Source organism: Saccostrea echinata, unplaced genomic scaffold (assembly GCF_033153115.1).
Source record: "Saccostrea echinata isolate AGI-Se365-2 ecotype Australia unplaced genomic scaffold, CSIRO_AGI_Sech_v1 ptg000030l, whole genome shotgun sequence".
NCBI lineage: Eukaryota > Metazoa > Mollusca > Bivalvia > Ostreida > Ostreidae > Saccostrea > Saccostrea echinata.
Window position 1 is genome coordinate 21,482,924 of NW_026889779.1, and position 18,792 is coordinate 21,501,715.

Below are 18,792 nucleotides of genomic sequence, written 5' to 3' on the forward strand. Positions count from 1 at the left end.
ACATGTGATAATTAATATGATTTGTGCAAAAGTTATGGCCAAGGTTAAAATTTTTACAAGTACATGTAGGTTAAACTTCAAGGCCAAGGCCATAGGGTCAAAATTAAAAAAAAAAAGGGTCTTTTCACAGGTAATGCACATGAAAAATATGAAAGCACGGTCTCTTCAGGTGCTAAAAATGTGGTCATGCAGGTTAAAATTTTTGAAAAGAGGTCAAACCTCTTGTCAAGTTCATAAATCATAGTTCATATAGAAATTTAGGTTTTGGCACTTTTTGAATTTTTGTTGTCAATTTTATATGATCCTTATTTATTTATCAATTATGCAGCAATTTGTACAAAAAAAACCTTGCAGTTCTTTAAATTTGTGTACTGTAAACTGCTAGTAAGTATTACTTACACTTAGCCTGCCAGTAATTTTTAGAACACATTCTAATAAGCAAGTTTCGAGATTGTTACTCTCCTATGATAGAGGCGCAAAAGTATCCAAATCAGCATGGAAGTGGGATAGGTTGTTAATGAATACAAACGTGCATAAATAAGTGAACGATTGCTATGGCTTTTTCAATTCATTTAATGTTTTAGAAAGATGATAATGTTATAAGCAATGATAATTTTGACGGTTTTATAAAGCTCTACTATATATATTTACAAAATTTACTTTCAGTTAGGATACTTGAAAACGAAAGAACTGGCCGTCATAGTCTTTGTAAGAAAAAAAAATTCTTTTATTGTACAAACCTTTTCTAAAAAGTTATTGGGCTCTTTGAAGTTATTATAAGGGAAAGATTCATTCAGAATGCAGAGGTACAATGATCACATGCGTGTGTATTTATTAGAGATCTATATCTCTTCCCTCATTTGATAAGTTCTTATCCACTGATGCTTTATTTTGTTCCGATCTTTATTTTACTTTTGTTGCGATTTTTTTGCTAGTAGAAAAAATGGCACCTTTACTTTAATTTGGTAATTTTCGATTTGGAGAGTGCATCCCGACAATCAGTTATGATGGTATATGGATGATGTAATGTATCCAATATATAAATAACTGTCCCAACTGCCTGCTTACGCAGAAACAAAACTTCCCTCCGTAACGAAAGAGCGCACCAAGGGAGATAATCTAGAAACTTGGGTATTGGGTGGCTTCTCTCTTTGGGATGCAAAGATCTTAGGAAATTCACACTTAAAATATGAATGTAGTTTATTATCATAAAAAAGATGGTGCAGAATTTTAAACAATTCTATGATATTTACTGAAGTTGGTTAGATGGGATATCAATGGTCAGTATAATATAAAGTTTAAACTGTGTAATTGTCACTTTTTAATTGACAACCCGTAGAATTTCATAAATTTAAAAATATCCATGCAAATGCAGTGAAATATACCATCTTGACCTTGAATTCACTCCTCTTGACAAGGTTAAGATACATTTTTCCAACCAGCTGAAAATTACACTGAATGGGGCAGGAATCAACAATTTGGCCTTTAAAAAACTGAAGCAAAAGACACACTATGTAATGCATCCTGTGTGAAATGACTCCTTGTACCTCTAAGATGTGGAATGTGACATTAAGATATCTGAGGATGGCTGTTATGTCAGCCATTAATGCTGTAGTTTTTTTCTGGATGGGAACAAAATTGGATGTCAGTTTCTTCTGTATGAATGGTACATATGACCCTGGTTGTTATGATAATCGACAAAGAAATAAATATGTGTGCCAAATACCACGAAGATACTGTTAATGCTGTCTACATAGCAAACCATCCCTGTCTGTTTAGTTGAACAAGTATCAGTCTAGATTAAGCCAAAGGGTTATAGGTATTATTATTTTTTGTACAACAGAAAATGACTCATAATTATAAGAAAAATATTCTATGGACATATTCCTGCAAGCATGTTTTACCATTAATATATCCTAGTCCTGTATCGAGACAGAACGCTGAGGAAATCAGGATGTCATCTTTAATGGTCATGCTGTCTGTGATTCCAAAGTCTTCATTATGGTTGCCTAATTTATGGACAAGACCTAAAATGCCCAATAAAAATATATCAGTTTATGGATGATAATATTGAAAAAAAAAATGTACAACACATTTAGAAATGTCATCTTTAATCTATGTTTTTCGTCACAGTTGGTCATAAATTTAAATAATTCTTTCAGAACTATTTAATAATTTTTATCTGTTTAAAAACTGTGCTGTTCAAAATGCAGTTAATGTGTAACAAGATGGCATATATTTCACATATTAAAAAAAAAATTGATAACAGATTATTTTTGGAAAAGAATGAGATAAAAATCACACTACCATAGATTCCTTCTAAATCCGATGTATATATCCTGGGATAAAGCAGACATGATGCTATTTTTACCCTATTCTTTACAGAAATTAGACCCGTAGATAAAAAAAAAAATTATGAGACACATGCCCATCCCAAAAAAGACATAGTATGTGGAACATAAATACCAAAAAGGAAACATGTCCTTGAAATATCAAGACAGTTAAAGTGGAGTGAGAGAGAGACTTAAATTAGAACATTCTATACTCTAACAATGCTGTCAAGTGTCTTGGGTCTTACTGAAATATATAATGCATTAAAATTCCCTGGTAAACATTATAAGGAATATAATAGTAGGTCAAACTCAAGTAGCTATCTTTGAATTTTTGTGTATAATTTCACATACATGTAGTAGGTAAAACGAATAAAAAATGAAAACCAAAATGAAATGTACAATTCTTTCATTTAATATAGCATAATAATGTTGATTATCAGTATATAATGATTAGTTAATCATGCAGTCTTAGTTAATTTGTGTATTATTTTGATAAACTATCAAAGTATATGACATACACATCAAGTAACTGCATCATAATAATCCTTGATTATAAATTATGTAAAAATGAACTTTTTTGCATTCTTGTGAACCTTTCAAATTATTTTTTGTAGATGTATGACTGAAATTGCATGGGACTACATTTTCTGGTGTTGTTAATACACTGTTTGACTGGGACCAAGATGACTTATACGACCTTCGATCACAGGGTGATTGTCTCCAGGGATTATTATGCAATATATCCTCTTATAGCCTATCCTCCTAAGCTCTTAGGGATAAACGTACACACAATGTTAATTATGGAAAGCATGACGAAAGATTGGCAAATTCTAGAACTTGAAAAAGCTTTGTTTTGGGTGTGTGAGTGTTACTCTAATTAGAACAATTTAAATTAGATATTTGTACATGTGTTTCTCCATCTATCCAGATATCAATTCACTCAGGGAGTAAGTCATCACTTCAAATATAACACACCTAATTTAATTAGCTCATGACAGTATGCATGGTCATGCACATTGCAAAGAATGTCATAACCACATATGATACAAAATCTGTATGAAATTCACTAAATTAATGATAATATTTAAGATACTGGCTCTGGGATTACTCCTGTATTCATAACTGATATATTTTTTTCATTGGATCAGTAGTAGATGAAACTGCAAACTATTTATAAATGACATAATTCATATCATAAGTGGCTAACAAGGTGACTAATTAATGATACAAATATATCATAAACATGGAATTGATAACATCTCATCATGGTTTACTGACACATGAAGTTAAGCAGAAAAAAATTCTAAGTAAGGTGACAGTAAGCAAAACTAAACAGATATATCTTTACCAATAGTCCAATTAACACTTTGTAAAAGTTGTGTCCCTTTGCAGGGTCAAACAAAAGGTTAAAAGGGAATTAAAGAACCTACATTTCTCCTCTTTATGCTACATACCAAACATCTGGGCTTGCTCTGATAAATCAGCTGTTTAATTTTTTTCTTTCAAAGTATTTGTAGCCCCATCTTGGGGCAATCAATATACGAGATGCAAAGTTATTTTCCAGTCAAATGACAAAGTTACAAACCAGAAAACTACAGAGGTTACATTGTGGGGATTCTATGGGTTTTCCCCAAAGAGGGAAGCCAAGGGACATAACTTTTGAAAAGTGTGGATTCAAATACTCAAGCTGCAAAGATATTTAAGAACAAAGTCTATGCTATTAGAAATTTGAAAACATTTAATTTAATCAATAAAATGCTTTCTTTTTTTGTAAATATATATTAATGGTTGCAATTATTGTTGAAAAAATATGAAACCTAAGCAGCTAGCTAGGGTACGTAAATTTTTTCTGCAATTAGGTTGCAACCATAATCTCAGATTAACAAACAAGGAAAGGCATTTTTTTGTTTATATAATATCTGTATAAATAATCATGTAAAGTAAGTTTAAGTACATAAAATATTATATTGTTGATCTTTATGACATATGGTATGTTTCATTAACGGAACAGCTAGCTCACTGCTTAAGAAATCTTTCAGACAGATTGTCCGTGAAAATCTGTTCTTATAACTACAATTACTACATGTAGTTAATAAATTGTTAATGGATTGAAAAAGGGAAGTGGTATTATGATAAATAAAGGAGAAATATTCAGTTGATGTAATTTTATATATGGATGATTTTCTTTACTCTGATAGACTGAATTCCTCCTTAGCTATGTAGACCTGTTTGATAATTGTGAGGACAGAGGTAAAGTCCTGAAGCTAGCCCAGGTGTTTTCTAACTTCAAAGCAAAACTTATAAAACAAACGCACTGAAAATATCACAGGAAAATACATTCCGCATTTAAATTTACAAAGAGTACTCATTACAGGAAACCATTTAATTGCAGCTGTAAATCAGAAAAAAAGTAAAGGATGACTGCACTTAAGGACATGCGGAATTTGCGACAAAATAAACTTTCAAAACAAGCATTTTTCTTTTCATTGCATGAATGGTCAACATCCAATCTACAACTTTATGTAATTACGTTTAATAAAAGTGTGTATTTACGAAGTTCGAATCTGTTTTCAAAGGCAGGGGTCATCACAATTTCTTGAATCTTCGTTCGATAATGAGGACGCCCACTTTTTTACTGACTTTATACATAGTCAGCGCATGTTTGTCTATTGTTCTACGTTTAACAGTAGTTGTATATTTGCATAAATAATACTGTGTCAAAAGGGGATTAATAGACAAACATGCGCTCATGGTTAAAAAGAGAAAAAAACTGATTCTTCTTACATTCGCTCTCTGTGTTGTAACCAAGGACTGTGACATGTTGAATATTATAATTCACCACGTGATTTCTACCTCAGGTAACTTTGTGAATACTTAATTCCGTCACGTGACTTGTAAGGTAGCATGTTTTGTGCTAACTGGGACATTGTGTTCGAACACGTTAAGTCATCTGGCATTGATATGAAATCTGCTTTAATCACATTGACGTACTCATATTGTTAATTTCGTTTTGAAACCTTTGTCAGAAGTGTATTTGTGCCATACAGAATAAAGAGGGAGATTGGAAAGAGTGATCACGTTCGCTTTTCCAAACATGTCATTGTTATTTATCAAGTCTAATTTTAGACCCACTCTTACAATGTTAGCTCCACCTCTCATGCATATCTGATGTTCAATCAAGGGCAGGTAAGTGTAAATTCACTATATTTGGAAAGCAGTAAGGACAAAAAACATTAAATCATTTTATTGTATTACAGTCTAAAATCATGTTAAGATATAAATGTGGTTCCAAATTGACAATATTCTTTCATAAACATACAAAAGTGAGATAAGGTTTAGATATAAAAGCAACGGAAGCAACCAAAAAAGACCCAAAAACAGGCGTTAAGTGCAGTCATCCTTTATATATTTATATAACTTATAACTTCTATAGAAAATATATTCTAAGGTCTATATAATAAAACATCATAATTTTGTAATTTAAGTATGTAAGTGAGACAACTGATTTATTGTTCTATTTTTGACATCCATGGAAAACACTCTTCTTGTTTTTGTAATAACTAAGGTAACACAGAGCACCTGAGGTTTCATTCCGAAATTGAAATAACGTATTTGTATAATAAAAGAATTTAATTTCTTTCATTAGAAAAAAAATCAGTCCAATGATATCAGTACCTGAGGAGAACACTGATAAAGGTAGTCAAACTCAAACTTTACATTCAAACAAATGTTAAATGAATAAACTGAAGAGCCAGGATCTTATTGTGTAAAATTATCCTTAAAAGGCTTTAAGCATTGAAAAAATAAAACCTCAAATTCTTCCAAAAACTCTTAATTAATTACAGATTTATCGCATTTTGTGCAAACACTACAGTTTTCATAATTGAGTGTTTTGATGGTTAACAGGTCAAGAACAGTGGATATAATACAAGTAAATATTTACTTTTGAAATATCAAATGCCTTCTTTTTTTTCTTCCTTTTTTTCTTTTTAATAATGATTCACTACTTCAAATATATTATCTTAATCTTTAGGGCCTATATAAAGTAAATGTGTGCTTCCTATTCCAATCTGGAAAAAATAGGGTAGGTATGTAGGGAAAACATTTTATTTTATTTAAATAAATTTAAACAATAAACAAACCTAAGAGAAACAAAGTTCACTTCTTTTTCCAAAAGGGTGGATTACAATTGGCAAGCATGATTCCTCAGAGAAATCACTGTCAAATCTGATTAACGGGTATGTATAAGGATTATGTGTTTTCTCAAAGACGGAAAAAACATTAATCAAGGATTTCTAATCATGAAACCAGAATTGTTTTCTCCTGCAAAGTACAAAATGAAAGAAAAATTTAAAGGTTTAGCTCATTTAATTAAGGCTTGGTCAGGGAACTGGGAAACAAACAATTTATTACAATGTCTTTATTTCAAACACATCTGTGTTTTAATTCTCCTTGACTTTTTTCCTCTCCAATTGTTGATGAAGGAATGAAAAAAATCAGTAAAAAATGAGCTCTGAATTAAAAATAAATTTTTGAATTATGAAGGATTCATGCTATGAATTTTGATCAACAAATTACATTTATTATACATTAAATTTTAACCAAAACACCTTCAGAGTGCTTTTTGTGGTGATATATGTACTAGCTGTTTAAACAGCTACTAAAGGACACTGTTTACATAATACTTAACAAAATATATGTAGATCAAATTAAAAGCATTTTTCCACAAAAAAAAATTTCCATAAGACCTTGAAGGTTTGTAAACATGTTCGCTAATTTGCTTTTTTTGAAAAGGCCACTTCCTTGTAACTGGTCCAAATTTAGATTTAAAGTGAAATTGAGAAAGTGCATTGTGCACCTGTAAAAAAAAATAGGCAGACAAAAATGAGTCAAACATTAGGCATGCTGTACGTCCCATCATTTCTACAATTTTTTAAGGATACAAATTAGGTGTTAGGGAGTGTAGGTTTGTTCTAAGCATACAACTGTAAGACGATCAATGAACCATATTCCTATTAAATGTTTTTTACTAGTCAGGAAAGCTGTGGTCTAGCTTAACAGCTTTTTCTTGAAATACAAAAAAGAAGATACTTTTAATTTTTTTTCATTACATGTATATAAATCAAACCTGGCAAATTGTAAATAGGTGCCACCTATATAATTTAGGATGTAATATGTCATTTGAATTTCTTTTTTCTTTCCTTATAAGATCAAGGTTTTATTTTACTCAACAGGAGTTGATAATTATATGTTGAATCAAAATAAATATTCATTTCTTGTTGTTTTGTTTGTTTGTTTTCTCTCTTTCTTTTTTTTCTTTTTTGGATATAATTTTCACTGAAGTACAGCATTATATAAACAAGGCAGAACTCCAGACATCTATGCTTATTAAATAACAACAGACTTAGGAATTCAGGTATCTTAATACATATTCTACTAAGGTTATCACAGAGATCAAAGAAATGTTGCAGTCATTATTCTCCAATAAATCACAAATGTTATCCACAAATTATCAATAAATTTAAAGCAGATTCCTTCTAATTTTAACTGTTTTCATTAGGAAAAGGATCAAGGAATCTTTTGATTGTGACCCATATTGATGAGAAAAAAATGTATACTTGGGGCTCAGATTGCATCATCACACTTTTTCTGATGCTTGAGATGCAATTATGAACAGGAGTAGCATTGGATTGTGATGTCATAAAGACACTTCACTACGACTGAGGTCCAAATCTAGCTTCTCTGTTTCTCAAGAAGTCTAAAAATTTGCCATAGCAGAAAAGAAATAATTCCCTTTTCATTGAATTGTCAGAGAATTATTAATAGTATCCCTAAGTCTCAGATTTTGTTGGCTTATACAAATCTCACCCTTTGGGCTCAGCTTATATTTGCCCCAAAAAATCCATTGACTTTCAGGGTGTTTATTCTCTGACAATTCCTATGATTCTGGCATTATTTCTTTAAAATATTGAGTTTAAGTGCAGTAACAATTTTTTTTCAATGCATAATTGATGAATTTAAATAAGAATTAATTACAAGTATTCCCTCTACCCCATAAAATCAAGTCTTAATTAATCAGTGGCAAAAGGGAGGAAACTCTTAAGAAACATATAAAATAAGACCCAGTTATTTTTTCATTACAGTTAAAATGGTGAATGAAGCTACACCAAATTAGCTTTTTGTTCCTGAAAAAAAAAAACAAAAAAACACTAACATTTGAATTTTCCCATTATACAATCCTTATGTGTTAATTAGGATTATACTTTCACGGCAACATTTTGTATCATTGTTATTGCATATCCACCTACAGTGTAGTCTTTAAGAAAATTAAGGGCTACAATTTTAATACTGTAAACATATTTATTTTAGCACCTTTCACACCAAGTCTTGTCTGCTAATTCATGTTCACACTAATATATAATTAAAATACATGTTGTTAAAACCCAATGCGTTAATTATGATTGAGCTATATTATAATCTGTTTACAGAATTTACATTCATTTACAGTAAATCTGAGAATACTGCATGGAAGAGTTTAAAAGGATGTTACCTGTAGATAATCCTTTCATAAAATTTAAGAAATGTAGCTATGTTGTTCTAGAGAGGAATAATATACATCCTTTGAATGGGTTCAAGAACCAAACTGATGGCAACAGTTTGATTTGAGAGAAGTTTACTAAAAACTGACACAGTGGAAGGGCTGGAAGTGACAACTTTACTTTCCACACATTTCATTTAGTTCACATTGTTTGTTCTTTTTATCTTTTAAACTCATTTTTAAACTCTTTTTTTTTAAAGGTGCTTGGACACAGATTTGAAGTTAATATTTTCTCAAATTTTCAGTATAATATCATGACTTATATGTTTTTATAGCATTTCACATGGAAATAAAATAAAAAAAAAACTCATTTTATCTGGAAATTATTGAAACTACAAATTTTGGGATGCGTTTGATTGACACATCTATGCACTTTCACAAAGTAAACTTTTTTATGTACAAAATTTGAAAATAATACCTTGAAAACTAACAAAAGTATAGGACAGATAGATGGCGGGACAGACAGACGATGCGGTACCTACAAGCTCCCACATATTCATGTATGCAGGCCCTAAATAGTGATATCAGCAATTTGAAGAATTTCAAAATGGACTCTATATAAGAAAATACCACCTTCCGGAACTTACACAAGTGTCTCAGGTAATGTATCTAAAATTTTGTGATGAAACTTGTTACAGTAGCAATACTTTAACCACAAATTCTTCAGGGATGCCAATATATTGGGTTCTTACACACAAAGGATTAATATTTTATCACCATTACTTTGCAGCTATCTAACTTACTGCTGCTCTTTTGCAATAAAGTCAAGAAAGCTCCAAATCTCATGTCCTTTTCGGAGCTTAAAATATATTTTTTATGCTAGTGATGATCCAATGATTCCAACAATGAATATTCTGAGAGTACAATGTATTGCACTTCAGAAAGTAAGTCATCTCATTTAGAATGTTTAGAATTCCAAAAGTAATGTTTATCAGAAAGAAATAGTTGAATTTATTATTAGAAGAGTTGGCTTTAGTGGAAAATATCTACAAGAGGCCCATGGGCCACATTGCTCACCTAAGCAATTCGGCTAGGAAAAAGCAGAAATCCGTCATTATAGAAAAGTTGAAAATTAATATAAAGGTGGTCCAGGAAAGGGGAGGGGGGTCATGATTTGAACAAACCTGAATCTACACTACCTTCCATATTTCTATAACAAATCATTAGGTATGGAGATTTTTTCCTTTATGTTTATCTTCTATTGAAAAACTTTGATTACCCACTGTTGCCCCTCCCTACCCCTGGGGATCATCATTTGAACAACCCTGTATCTACACTTCCTGAGGATGTTTCCATATTTCTATGACTAATCATGGTGTATGCAGATTTTCAAGATTTTTTTCCTGTATGTTTATCTTCTATTCTACTGTAAAACCTTGATCACCCATTGTGGCCCCTCCCTACCCCTGGGGATCATCATTTGGACAAACCCGAATCTACACTACCAGAGGATGCTTAAATATGAAGAAGACAAATCATGGCTTTGCTGATCTTAAGATTTTTTCTTTTCATTCCTTAGTAAAACTTTGATCACTCATTGCAGCCGCAGCCCTATCCTACCTCCTAAGTTATGATTTGAACATATTTGAATCTACACTACCTGAGTATGTTTCCATGTAAATATGACCTATCATGGCTTTAATTTGCTGTTCTTGATAAGAAGAATTTTAAATATTTTTCCTATGTATTCCTTTATAAAACTCTGATTGCCCATTGTGGCCCCACCCTACCCCCGGGGGTCATGATTTGAACAAACTTGAATCTACATAACATGAGGATGCTCTCATATCAATAAGAGTAATTATGGCATTGCTGTTCTTGAGAAGATTTTTGAACAAACTTGAATCTACTACCAGAGGACGCTGCCATGTAAATATGACCTATCATGGCATTGCTGTTCTTGAGAGGATTTTTTCCTAAAAATTCTTTTGATCTCCTATTGTGCCCCCTACCCCCTCCCCCCCCCCTTTTTTTTTTATCTCAAGTGAGCTAAAAACTCAGATTAACTGACTATTAATTTAGGTTTTTGACAACTGGACCTTCCAACAGGTACTTTGATAATCATAAAGTCAGCAAAAATCCAGATAATTACTAATTATATCCCCCTATTCTTGTATAGGTCTGTAGACCTTTATTCGTACAGTCAGTCCTTCAAAACAGAGCAATGTTTTGTTGAAATTGAATTGGTAATTATGAAAATATGAAAAATTTGGGGGAAAATGGTAAACAGATTTGATTTTTATTTGTTTGTTTGCTTTTTGTCCCTTCAAAAATTTTTCGCCTAGGGCTTAGTCACACCTTCTAGGATTATAGGGCTAACAGATGTCAAATGGATAAAAAAGGATAGCAAAATACAGTTTTATTAGTAATATGTTGATGAAATTCATCCCTCTCTGCTTTTCCAGCCCTTGCATTCATCGTGAAGAATATACAATGGATAAAAACTATACAGAATTGTACCTTATTACAATCAATGGTTGACTAAAAGACTGTAGCGTTTCAGTAATGAATGAGTACCGTATATACTCGCCTATAAGTCAGTCCGCCTATAAGTCGGCTGTATTTTTTAAGCTTCAATTAGAGAGATTGAACCACTAAAATACCAATCTTTTTATAACTCGCATATAAGTTGGATAAAGAGTTTTGGACCAAAGTTTAACTCCCAAAAAACCGACTTATAGGCGAGTATATACGGTACCATGTAAATAGAATGCACAATGCATGAGAAATTGGCAAAATGGTTTAATTTTCCTACAAAATGGCTCTTTGGTTTTTGAGTATGACAGTAATGGTCGTGGGGTTGATGTCCGATTTATCGTTTTCTCAAATGGTAATTGTCTCATGTCGAATGGACATTAACATAAGCAGAACTGTCAAGTAAAGAGGAAGTGTATGAGTTTCATAAAATAAGCACTATACCGACCATACTTTAAACACACATGTACCTACCACACTTTATTCCAGTGGTGTCCATTACAAGTTTTGAACGTGCTCAAAATATACTGTCAGATATGAAACAAACTTCACTAGACATGTTTGGACATAGAATATATTTACCAAATAAGAAATGGATAAGAAATTAATTATGAATGGATAAGAACAGATTGAAAAACTTGCCATCAGTTTAACATCAGTTAGCGCTATCCATCGAGATGTAACTGCAGAGCCCTTAGACTGGGACACCATCATTTGTTCTGGGAAGGCTGAAAATTTAGATCAGCTACACAGTCCATATGGCCATCCAGAAGTGAGGGATTTTTTTTCATGTCAACATCTGTTATAGCTACTGTAACATGGGACCTTGATTTATATGGTCTCATCTGAAGGGCCGGTCTCACGTCCCGCAGTGGATTTGAACCCGTTATGTAATGATCAACTCCTTAATTACTCTATGACTCTAACCACTACACCTTGCGGGTGACAATAGAGGTGGCAGACAATTATTTTGTAAAGGACAGGGTGTTTAACTCCAAGCTTTTTAGATAGAATGATCTTTAAAGTGTTAATTATTTTAAGATTTATCAAACAATTATCATAAAATCATACAAGATCACAAAAAAAGGGCTGGTTAACCATGAAGAATCACAGAACGACTCAAAACCACTGCACTTTTTATGTTTATTAAAGAGCAGTATTAAGAGCTTACAAATCTGACAACTTTTTCAACATCTGCATGGGCTCATTAGACAATAAACCGAGAACACATTTGCATTCTCTCCCCCTGTATATCAAACAAAGAAACTAAGTACATGGTTATGATGAGCAAAGGTGCCTCTTCTAAAATTATGAATATCACTACCCAAGGATGCTTCCAAATAAATATGACTAATCTTGGCTTTGCTGTTCTTTAGAAGGTTTTTAAAGATTTTAATTCCTATATCTTCCTAACCACACCTTATCCATGTGGGTCATGATGTGAAAAAAAAAAGAATCTAGTACAGTATCTGCAGTTGCATCCATATAAATACATGTATGACTAATCAAGGCTTTTTTGTTCTTGAGAAGAAGACTATTAAAGATTTTCCTATGTATTCCTATGTTAACCTTTGATTCCCACTGTGGCCTAACCTTTATCGGGGGGGGGGGGGGGGGGGGGGTCATGATTTATACAAACATGAATTTACACTACCTGAAGATGCATCCATATAAGTAATAACAAGCTAATTCAGAGAAAATGTGTTCCTTGCTTAAAGAAACAAGAGATCAATGGGTCACATTGCTCACCTGAGAAACTATGGCCCCATTAACAGCAGATTTTTTCACTTACTTATTCATATGCAAAACTTTAATAAGATACTGTGACCCCATCCCAGCTCCGACTGTCATGATTTGATAAACTTGAATATAAAGTAAACCAGAAGTCTCTGACGAGACTGGTTTGTACTTATAACAAAGGAATAAAAGTAGCACTTGGACTTGAAACTATGCAACAGCAAAAAATAATGTTCCTTCAAGTTGGTTTAGTCTTTAAAAAAACTGAATTATGTATGATAGTGTAGTCTACTTCTGTGCCTACTTGTTATTGAATTAAAGTCAAACCTTGTTATCTCAAACTCGATGGGACCAAGAAAAAACTTCAACATATCCAAGGATTCGAGATATTGAAGGTAAAATCCTTAAAGAATAAGCAGTTGGGACTTCCAAATCACTTCGACATATCCATGATATTTGAGATATCGGTGTTTGAGATACCGAAGTTCAACTATAATTTAAAACTCAAAAAGTTTTGCTTGCTCAGTCTGAAATTTATTATTTTCCCAGTCGGGTAAGTTTATCATGAACACTGTCTTTCCCAAGATGACATTTCACTTGCCTCCGGCAATGGGAAAGTGTATAACTAGGCTCCTAAAATGACATCATTTACTCTAACACAGCAATTGTAAGTATTTCTATATAAATTCAACCTCAATATCTCGAACTAGATGGGACTGAAAAAAACTTTGAGATATCTGAATTTTCGAGATATCAAAGGTTAATTTCTTAAAGAATAAGTGATTGGGACTTCCCGTTCACTTTGATATATCCATGGTATTCAAGATATCAGTGTTCAAGATACCAAAGTTGAACTGTATCTCAAAATCGAAGCATTAAATATCATGAGTAATGCTTCTTCTTTTGAGGTCAGTAGCTACTTCATTTCATTAGGTTTAAACATGTATGATGACTTTGTAAATTGACCCTTAGTGTTTTTGAAATATTGATTGCTTCACTGTTTTCTATTTGAAATGATTTTTTGACGCATAAATCTGTTCATTAGAGATTTCTTAACATTACACACTTGTTAATGTCATTTTATACAATTTGTTAAAATTGTATGAAAGGAATTAAATTATTCTAAATTTTTAAAATAGTTATATATTATATCTTAAACGTCATTCAAACATTTTTTCTACACTTTCTTTAATGTGAATACTGTTCACTGTTTTTAAACATTTTTATGTTTACTTATTAAAAAAATCAAATAAAAGCATAATAATAAATTAAATTACCTTTCAAAATACCAATCTGTTTTTTTTTACAGTACAAATACTGTGATAATAGATAAACACCAATAATTTGTATAAAAAAAATTGCATGACGTATCACAAGTTCTGATCCTGATATGCCTGTATGGCAAATATTATTCATTTAAGAAAAAAAAGAAGAGGGCCAAGGGCCTTAATGATCACCTGATTATAACACTATAAAGGATTCATAGAAGTATAAAATTAAATAAAAATAAACTGATGGATGAAGATATTACCCAAAAAGCAAGAGAACTAAGATGATCAGGGATCAACAAATAATTAATTTAATACTTATTAGCAAATGCTATTTCTCACTATCACCATGCAGGCTTAACAAAACAATAGTGCTTGTGTTCAAACAGTAAACTCATCACATTCCCTCTCACATTAGGCTTTACTCTTTGAATATCATTTAATGTACATAAATTATAAAGTATTTTTGCCTCATTTTTATTTATCTATTATATAAAAGTCTATCTGACCAAATATGGAAGTTAGGGCTGTCACGAGTACCCGAAATAACTGAGAACCGCGGTCCAAGTTGTTCGGTTCGGTTCCTGTTCCATTTTTCCGGATTTCGGTTCGGGTCTGGTTTATATATTAGAGTCTGTTCAATACAAAAAATGGCGTCGAAATCAAAGGAATGATGACGATAACAGTGATAAATAAACATCGCAACTGAAATGTACTTCATTCCATGACAAAACACTTGTCACGGAAGTATTAGATAATTATCAAAACGAGCAGGAATGGTCAGGTTGTGGCTAATAGTAGGCCAAGTCACCGATGTTCGCATGGTTAAGACTTGTTTCCAATGTAAATTTAATGTAACAAATAAAGATTTTTCAAGTTAAATTCATGAAATTAAGGTTTAAAATAGATGTAAATACCCGACCCGAAAAACCCGAAACCGAGCCGAAAATTTACAGAACCGACCCGACCCGAAAAATTTTGGAACCGTGACAGCCCTAATGGAAGTACATATACTTTTTATATTGTACTTTACAAATTCTTGTATAATTCTTTTATTCAAATGATTAATTATCATAAGTGTATAGCAAAGGGAAATAACTTCTCTCAATAGAATACAAATTTCCTAAAAGATCAATAAAGCCTGCCCAGCACCAGAACACTTGACCTATTAAGTGGTAAAAAATTTCACAAATCTGGAAAAAATATCCTTGCTCATTACAATGTGTTCTCTGCTTGCCTACTAGATGCACAGAAGCAGAGAAAAAGATTTTTAAAGAATTAATGCATTTTCACAAAGTAATAAATAGAGTCCCACCCTAACATAAGAACCCCTGACCCAAAGACTTTCAATTTCACAATTTTGGCAGAGGCACCCTTGCTCATTGTACCATGCACTTATTTTATCTGCTAAAACCCAGGAGCAGAGTGGAAGACTTTTAAAGATTAATGCACTATATAATCAATAGAGCTACACCCTAAAACCAGAGCCCTTGACCCTGGGGCCATGAAATTCACAATTTTGAAAATGCCATCCTTGTTCAAAATAACTTTGCACTTACTTTGTTTGCCAAATACCAAGGGGCAGAGGAGAAGATAATTTATGCATTTCACTGTATGATCAAAAGAGACCAATCCTAACTCTGGTCCAGGGGCGATGAATTTTATAATTTTGAAAGAGGCACCCTTATTCATCATGAGCATGTACCTAGTTTATCTGCAAAATACCTGAAGGCAGAGAAGGTTTCAATGAATTTATATATTCTCATTATATAATCAATAGAGCCCCACCCAGGGGCCATGAATTTCACAATTTAAGAAGAGGCACCATTGCTAATCAAACCATGAACTTAGTGTAACTGCTTAATACACAGAAGCAGACAAGAAGAATTTTCAAGGAAATAATGCATTTTCACTATGTAATCAATAGAGCCCTACCCTAAAACCAGAACCAGTGACCCAGGTGCCATGTCTTTTCATATTCTTGGAAGTGGCACCCTTGCTCATTATAACTAAGCACTTTAATTTGCTTGCATAAAAGTTAGGAACAGAGAAGATTAAGATTTTTATGTAAATAATGCATTCATTTTAACTACATAATCCACCACGACCCTTCATAACACCCAAACCCCTGACCCAGAGGCTAAGAATTTCAAAATTATGGAAGATGTATCCTTGCTCATCATAACCATGCAGTTAGTTTGTCTCCTAAATACCCAGGGGCAGAGAAAAAGATATTTAAAGAATTTTCACTATCTCATCTATGCAGCCCTGCTGAAAAACTATAACTCTTACCAAGGGGTCATGAAAATCTCAATTTTGGGAGAAACACCTTTGCTTATCATAACCATGCACTTAGTTTATAATGCTAAATAACCAGAAGCAGAGGAAAAGATTTTCAAACATGAGGCCCATGGGCCACAGGGCTCACCTGAGTAACTTTGGTCTTGCTGTTTTTACCTGATATCTCCCCCTCCTGTAGTACTTATTGTGGCCCCGCCCTAACCCCGCGTGTCATGATTTGAACAATTTAGAATCTACACTACCCCCAGAATGCTTCCACATAAGTTTCAGATTCTCTGGCCCAGTGGTTCTTGAAAAGAAGATTTTTAAATATTTTTACTATACATTTCAGTGTAAAACTTGGATTCCCTATTGTGGCCCCGTTCTAAATCTTGGGGTCATGATTTGAAAAACTTAGAATCAGTACACTACCCAAGAATGCTTCCAAATAAGTTTAAGCCTTTCTGGCCCAGCGGTTCTTGAGAAGAAGATTTTTAAAGATTTTTACTGCATATTTCAATGTAAAACTTGGATTCCCTATTGTGGCCCCGCCCTAACCCCAGGGGTCATGATTTGAACAATTTAGAATCTACACTACCCCAGGATGCTTCCACATAAGTTTAAGCTTCTCTGGCCCAGTGATTCTTGAGAAGAAGATTTTTAAAGATTTTTACTGCATATTTCAATATAAAACTTGGACTCCCTATTGTGGTCCCGCCCTACCCCAGGGGTCATGATTTGAACAATTTAGAATCTACATTACCTGAAGATGCTTCCATATAAGTTTCAGCTTTTCTGGCCCAGTGGTTCGTGAGAGGAAGATTTTTTAATGACCCCACCCAATTTTTGTATTTTCTTGATTATCTCCCCTTTGAAGGGGACTTGGACCTTCATTTTAACAATTCAAATTCCTCTTCACCCAAGATGCTTTGTACCAAGTTTGGTTAAAATTAACCCCGTGGTTCTTGAGAAGAAGTCGAAAATGTGAAAAGTTTACAGACGGACAGACAGATGGACAGACGACAGACAACGGGTGATCAGAAAAGCTCACTTGAGTTTTCAGCTCAGGTGAGCTAAAAATTAATGCATATATAAACAATACAGCCCCACCCTAACACCATAACTCCTGACCCAGGGGCCATGAAATTCACAATTTTGGAAGAGGCACACTTGCTCATAATAACTATGCACGTAGTCTGTTTGTTTGATATCCTTGAGCAGAGAAGATTTTCAAAGGAATAATGCATTTTCACTATATAATCAATAGAGCCCCCCCCCCCCTCCCCAGAACCCCTAACTCTAGGGCTACAAATTTCACAATTTAAGAAGATGCATCCTTGCTCATCATAACCATGCACATAGTTTTTCTGTACAGGGGGAGAAGTACAGATTTTATCAAACAATATGCATTTTTCTCTGTATGAAATTAAACCATTGATGCTTTATACCAAAATTGGTTGAAATTGGTTCAGTGGCTTAAAAGAAGAAGCTGAAAATGTTCAAAAGTTTACAGATGCATATGGTGTGTCTGTGATTGTCCAATTTTTGGAGTTACAGTATCAACCAGACACAGTCAGTCAAGCAGTCCCAGAACAGAGAGCAGTCCTGGAATCTGCTGTTGGTAATCTCAGTCCCAGAAAGCAGTCCTGGAATTTGCTGTTGGTAATCTCAGTCCCAGAAAGTAGTCTTGGAATCTGCTGTTGGTAATCTCAGTCCCAGAAAGCAGTCCTGGAATCTGTTATGGGTAATCTCAGTCCCAGAAAGCAGTCATTACATCATATCAAACACCTACGTTTGTAAACAGGGCACAAGCTCTGTTATTGATAATGTTTACGTTTTACCGGGTGTGTTCAATTTGTTTAGTCTGCACACATCAGTGAGCACAGACTGACAATACTGGTGAGTTGGTTTTGCTTTCTTGCATTTCTACTTTGTGATCCGTTTTACAAAAGAACTAACAACTAAGACCAAAACTTTAGTTGATTGTAAAATTTTTGCAAAATTAATGATTTTGTTTAAAACTGCTGGTGTAAAAATATCTTACTATATCCCTTTTAAAAAGATTAAAACCATTTTCAATATAATGTAAATCAGAAAGTTA

The 18,792-nt window shown here is 33.1% G+C and overlaps 1 protein-coding gene across 3 annotated transcripts in view; it reads right to left on the minus strand.

Annotated features, from left to right (window-relative positions):
* Window positions 1–18,792, minus strand: part of LOC133197526 (uncharacterized) — a 64,406-nt gene that overhangs the window by 16,030 nt on the left and 29,584 nt on the right. For all 3 annotated transcript variants that reach the window (XM_061333607.1, XM_061333606.1, XM_061333605.1), the window contains exon 11: window positions 1,905–2,027. In XM_061333607.1, coding sequence (XP_061189591.1) covers window positions 1,905–2,027 — 123 coding nt within the window. The remainder of the gene's footprint in view (window positions 1–1,904; window positions 2,028–18,792) is intronic.